The 6,937-nt window shown below is 35.5% G+C and overlaps 1 protein-coding gene across 1 annotated transcript in view; it reads left to right on the top strand.

The window, feature by feature from the left end:
* The window catches only part of LOC125679810 (multiple epidermal growth factor-like domains protein 10), a 19,669-nt gene continuing 12,732 nt past the window's right edge, over positions 1–6,937 (top strand). The window contains exons 1-7 of the mRNA XM_056163863.1: positions 1–66; positions 352–594; positions 2,081–2,323; positions 2,905–3,042; positions 3,143–3,283; positions 3,499–3,639; positions 4,316–4,459. Of these exons, the coding sequence (XP_056019838.1) occupies positions 6–66; positions 352–594; positions 2,081–2,323; positions 2,905–3,042; positions 3,143–3,283; positions 3,499–3,639; positions 4,316–4,459 (1,111 nt within the window). The 5' untranslated portion in view covers positions 1–5. The remainder of the gene's footprint in view (positions 67–351; positions 595–2,080; positions 2,324–2,904; positions 3,043–3,142; positions 3,284–3,498; positions 3,640–4,315; positions 4,460–6,937) is intronic.

The following is a 6,937-nucleotide window of genomic DNA, read 5'->3' as shown; positions in this document are numbered from 1 at the left end:
ACGACATGCATACACCTGTCTTTCTCATACATGTAGCAGTGGGATTGATTTCGTCATCTGGATACCGTGAGTAGACAGTGAATTTTACATTCATCATATCATTAGTTTCATGACTTGGTATCACTTATTCTTAAAGTGATGGAAAGATTAATCTATGTTTACGGACACGTTTGCTTGCTAGTAGCTAGGTTCAATTCTTAATTGATTAACTCGTGCGATATCCATTAAATTCCAATTGTGTTATGTAATGTTAAAGAAGGTAGATTATCCCTTGCATGTATACAGTATCAATGAAGACAAAAGCTCTCAAACTGTTGCTTAGTGTGATAGATAATTTCATTTGCTTTACAGAAATCATATCTCAGAATATGGATAGCGAGCAGGCTAAGGACGTATTCGGCTGTCAACAAACTGGAACATGTCAGCAGTATCAATCCAGTTGTGCAGTAGATGGAGACATTAACACGTGTACAAGGTCAGCACCTTTTGGAGCTAGAAATCCAGATCAATCGACATGGTGGTATGTTAACCTTGAGAAAGTACTCAGCATCTTCAGCATCAGAATACAGTTCAGAGACTATGGAGTACAATATGGTAATGATTATCAATAAAAATCGGTTTAAGGATTATGAAGGGTATGCTTACACAGGGATTTATCAGTACCTTTTCAGGGACTGAAATCAGTCCGATTCCCACTGAAAGAAGCTTTAATTTTTGTTATAGTGAACGATATTTCCCAGTACCGTTGTGGTGTCTCTCTCCTGGCTAATATAAGGAGCATGGTCCTATTGTCCATAAACCCCCTATACATAAATCATGTATCAGTACTATATAAAAGACTCTCAAAACATCGATGACTTTTCCGTAAATCCGAGGTTCCTCCATTATTATTTTATGGTAATGTGTGTTATAATGAAGATTAATCCGTGATTTTCACTTACTAAACGACTTCAGAATTATTAGGTAAGAATTTTACGTTATTTCATACAAAGTATATTTTCAGTGCATTTTGAGTGGACATAATTCTTTGAAACCCTGCACTTCACTTTTATAATTTAATCACCAAAAAAAAAAAGAATGTTATATGCAGGGTTCACTGAAGATACATTATTTTTGGCACACTGTTTTCCTCTATAATTACTCTTAAAATCCATTGTTATTTCGGATTTCAAACATTTCGGTTGAGCATCACTGAAGACATTATTTGTCGAAATGCGCATCTGGTGCATCAAAATTGGTACCGCATAAGTTTTACATTATGACCCTTGGGTCGAGGCCTCTGCTGGTGGACTGTTAGTCCCCGAGGGTCTCTGCAGCCCAGTAGCTAAGTACTTCGTTACTAGCTTGAAAATACGGGTGAATATTTAATTGCTGTTATAAAATTTAGAAATTGATTTCAAAATTAAGGATTATTTCCTTCACGCATAGCTCCTATCCTTTTTGAATTTGACTCCACTTTTTTGGCACACTGTTTTTCCCTATAATAACTCTAAAACTTGTTATTTCGGATTTCAAACATTTCGATTGAGCATCACTTAAGAGACATTATTTGTCGAAATGCGCATCTGGTGCATCAAAATTGGTACCGTATAAGTTTTACAAATGCAACGTTGTACACATATAATGAAATAGTAAGATATGTTATTCAAATAAAATGTTCTTTCCTATTAGCAATATCATTTAAGCATTGAATAAATATATTTCAATTTATTTTACAGAATAATTTTGATCAACTAACGTCAATTTTTTAGTTTTTATGCTTTGGTGAAAAAATATTTAAAGAAAATATATATATTGGTTTTTTTAGGGGGTTGCCTTACACTTTCTAGTTTGACCTCATTCATTGATACAGTGTGATGTAGTGTTGTTGTCTCTATTACTAAAAGAGTTAGTTCATGTTGTCACAGTTGTATAACCTGATACATCTAAAAGCAATCTATATTTTCCCCAAATTTCATTAAATTGTTTATTAGATGTTCCCACCTACCTAAAGATGACGTTCCTAAATATAGACTAATAAATTCCTGTGACAATTCAAAACTTTTCCACCATCATGTTAATCATACATTGATGATTTCAGTCATGAGACAAAGAGGGCGTTTTGCTGGTTTTTCGCTGTATGTGTCAAACACAACTATAAAGGAAGATGGGTATATCTGTTACAAGAACGGACAGGAGTTACCGACCTTGGATTTCAGTACAACTTGCGTCAAACATGGACGTCACATTATATTTTATAATGAAAGACTTGGCGGAACGACTTATCCTACCGGATATGAAACAGCTATAGTTTACACTGAATTATGTGAAGTAACTGTAACAGGTAATATTGTGCTACATCGTTTTATTGATTGATTAATTGATTGAATTGATTGAATATTATTTAACGTCCCACTCGAGAATTTTGCACTCATATGGAGATGTTACAATTGTCCGTGAAGGGCTGCAGAATTTAGGTTTATACTCGATGCTTGCAGCCTTCGAGTAGGGAAGGATCTTTATCGTGGCACACCTGCTGTGAGCCTTAGTTTTTGTGGTATCATTCGAAGGACCACCCCATTTTGTTGCCTCTTACGACAAGCAAGGGGTACTGGGAACCTATTCTAACCAGGATCTCCACGAGATGCTACATTATTGTACAGTTAAAATCCATTTAGTATGTGTAAATGAAATGCCATATTTTCTCTGTATCATCATTGGCACGCTGGTTTTGGCTATATTTAGCTCTAAAACTTCATAGTTATTTCGGATTTCAAACATTTCGGTTGAACATCACTGAAGAGACATTATTTGTCGAAATGCGCATCTGGTACATCAAAATTGGTACCGTATAAGTTTTACATATATACATTTGATGCAGTATGATGAATAAGGTGCTATAATTTTCTCGATATTATATCATAGGTTGTAAAGAATCCGGTGTGTATGGATATAATTGTGATCTACCCTGTCCAAACAACTGTCAGGAAATGAGATGTGACATTGTCAACGGAACGTGTTTGGGTTGTACTGCAGGATGGGTGGGTGACTTTTGTAACACATGTAAGATTACTTTTAATACTTCACTAAAATGTGATTGACACTCTCATGTATGAATGCAATTTAAAATGTTATCTGATCAAAAGAATGAAATATTTCGTAGCCTGTCCAGCTGGATATTACGGTTTACAGTGTGGATCTACGTGTACTGGACACTGCAGAGAGAACCTGTCTTGTAATCACATCACTGGACAATGTGACTATGGATGTGGTAATGGATGGATAGGAATACATTGTAACACACGTAAGGCATTTCATTCCTTACTGTAAACATTTCTAAAACAAATGAAATGCACCTACTAACTGTCGTGGAATATTTGATCTAGATAGAAACGACGTAAATTCAATACATCATAAATTCAGATTTATGAAAACAGCAAAGAATTGGTAAAGAAGCTTCGGGTGTGAAACGGAAGAGTATATGCGTTTTCAAAATCATAAATTTTCATATTTTACAAGAGTGTCCTGCAGAATCACACGGTCCGGATTGTGTGTATAACTGTAGTGGACAGTGTCTGAGTTACCTCCCCTGTAACAGGACAACAGGAAGATGTGACGGAGGCTGTAATCCAGGATATACCGGGGACATCTGTGACAAAGGTGAGATGTTTGAATTGTTTGATGTTTCAAATACGTTATCGATGGTATTTACAGAAGAATTTATTGTTTCTAAGTTGAAGAAGTAAGCTGTAAACAGTATTGTACATTCATATTTGTACTTTAATATTTTATTTTGTTCTACACCTAAAATATGTTCCCATCTAAAACTGATACGATTTACAAACAACAATTTAACTGTTAAACCTACTCTCATATTTATTAGATGAAACACAGAGCAGAAACACGAAAAAAGTAATTATTGATTATCAATTAGGACAATAGGGCATAGTCTTTTAAACTACAAATGTAGTAGATAGGTTGATAAATGTACGCAATCATACTGTTTTGTTAAAAGTCAACAAACAATGTGCATCTGGTAAACACTATACCTACAAAAGGAAGATGTATAACAAAATAGTTATATACTGTGTCCTCGGACAACAGTTACTTTGTTTAACCCTCGAACGGATCAGTGGTCGTCAGCCTAAGAGTTCGTGCAACAGATCCGTTGTCTGGTCAATGAAACAGCAGTTGTCATTGGACCCAGTCAATAAATACATGATATCTGTCTAATATGGTTATCATTAAATGATTTTGACACTTGAATCCGGCCATGATTTGCTCAAGAACATTTTGATATGATGAGATTATAAACAATTTTGAATCACATTGATAGCATGCTCAGTTGGCCGGTACGGACTGAATTGTTCAGAGAGCTGCAGTTCCCATTGTCGATCTGAAAGTAATCATTGTAACCACAGAGACGGACATTGTGCACATGGATGTGACGATGGATTCCAAGGAAGTAAATGTGAGGAAAGTACGTATCCACTTCTTAAATACAACAAACTTACAGTCTGAAATGAATTTGAACGTTTACTCTAAATAGCATACATACATAGCTATATCTGTCTGTCCTTTACCTTCAAAAGTTTATTGCATTTATTCTTCATTTTTCTTAAATTGAAAGCATCAAGGAAGTTGATTAATCAGTAAAAAATATAATATCTTACATGGTCTACGTACCTTACATGGTGAGATAATATATAATATGAACATACTAGTATGTTGGAGCATTACATGTATTTTGATCTTTCGTTATGGATGGAGTACTGTAATGTTCCTGCTTCGTTTGATATTTTTATGTGACGTCAATTACACCTACATGTAATGTTTGACATTTTCCTAACGCCACCTTTCACGCTGATAGTCGTGTGTTTCTTGAGTCAATGGTTTATTCCCTGATCTCGGAGTAAAATTGTAGCCAGGTTTACAGTGATATTTGATGTAGTTTCTTGTATGATATTGCTCATATTGTTTACTATCCCGCATATGTTGATAAACACCTTTTAACAAACAGATTTTGTTGAAAATGTTTTGTCACAACTAAGGCATGGCGGAAATAGAAGTTCGGAGACAAATAAGAATGGTGTGGTTGATTGATAAGTTGTTTTGAGTTTCGTCAAGAATTTTTCACCCACATTGAGACGTCATCAGCTGTTTTCTATGAATTTATATCTATACTTAGAACGCAGGACCGTAGCTGGAGTCTCTATTGTGCAAAAGCCTGTCGCGACATGGGATCTCCGTTTTTAAGGTCTTATTCGAAAGATTACGATTCTAACTTCTAAATGCCGAACGTTTAGTAAAGGAGCAATCGCTACCTACATGTGTGGTTCCATCGTAGATTTGAGGTGGCTGGGCATGAGAGAGAATCACTGAGCTACCGCGACCTGGGCTGTGGTGTGGAAGTCATATCTAGAGTCATGTGTCTGGCATAAATGACAACAGACAATGCATCTCCCTATGATAGACAACTCATTCTCCAGAAATGTTGACGATTCATCTACATATTGCATCTGGCTCACTGACCTTATCCTACTGTAACATATCGAAGATAATCCAAACAATGAGATTTTTGTGTACACTATGCGATAATATCTCTATTTAGAGCATACTTGATTGAAAACAAATGTAACAGGGGTGTTTTAATTAATTTTGTATTGTGTTACGTTCCATTCGAGATTTTTTCACTCGTATAGAGACGTCACCATTGCCAGTGAATGGCTGCAAAATATAGGCCTATGCTAAAGAGTAAAAAAAAGTCTAAATCGTTTCAAAGAGTTAGTATCTCGTTATGACGAGTTAATCATCTCGTTATAACAAGTTAGTTATCTCGTTATAACGAGTTAATTATCTCGTTATAAGGAGTTAGTATCTCGTAATAACGAGTTAGTATTTCGTTATAATGAATTGATTATTTCGCTATAATCAGTTATTATCTCGATATAACGAGTTAGTTATCTCGTTGTCAAAAATTCATTATCTCGAATATAACGAGTTAGTATCTTGTTATAACGAGTTAGTATCTCGTTATAACGAGTTAGTTATCTTGTTACAGACCCTGAAGCGTGCTACTATACACCTCCAAAGCGTTTCGTTGCGAACCGTGCAAACCGTTCACCGTTTCGTGCAGACCGTTCGCCGTTCCGTGCAGACCGTTCAGCGTTTCGTGCAGACCGTTCACCGTTGCGTGCAAATATTTTCGTGTAACAATCGTTCCGTGCAGGATCAAGCCAGCCCATAGAAACGTGCAGATCGTTCAAACCACGCCCTTAGAAACGTACAGACTGTGCAAGTCATTTCGGCATGGGATGTAGGACAGGTTAACATTGTTGAGATTTTGACCAATTATTATAAAATGTTTCTAAGACGGGCTTTCAATAGTGAAAATCTGCAAAAAATCGAAAGAAAACAGTCTATTATAAAACCACTGGGCAGAGCAAAATCCGATACCATTTTGTCACCCTTGGTAGTTTTTAACAAGTGCAGAGACATGTATAACTCTGCCTTTGTGATCTTATTATTTAATTTTTTTAAAATTTATTTTCTTTTATTTTTATATAGGAATAATTCATTTGTCTTGTTACATTTGTATGATCAAGTTTCTCTTTTAAATATTTTTTTCCCCATCAAAATCGTTTATCGGAACTGTCTGCATAATGCAAAGACCGACCTGTGTATAACTTGTATATTCTACGCAAATTCCAAGGTCCTCTTTTTTTCCACAATGGAGGTAAGCTAGTCCGTGTATTTGAAATTAACATTCGTACAGAAGGTGTGAAAATCGGCGGGGGCAATTGAAATATGACAAAAGAGGTGTTTATATATTTAGTCTCTCAAAAATGAATGCAGTTTTCTATAGGTTTAAAATTGAGGCAAATGAAACAATCTAATTAAAATTGGATGTTAGATCCGCTCGTATATCTGATGATCATTATCGTAGTTAGTCATTATT

The sequence above is a fragment of the Ostrea edulis genome, chromosome 4, assembly GCF_947568905.1.
Source record: "Ostrea edulis chromosome 4, xbOstEdul1.1, whole genome shotgun sequence".
In the NCBI taxonomy this organism is placed as follows: Eukaryota; Metazoa; Mollusca; class Bivalvia; order Ostreida; family Ostreidae; genus Ostrea; species Ostrea edulis.
This window is presented reverse-complemented; position numbering and strand designations above follow the sequence as displayed.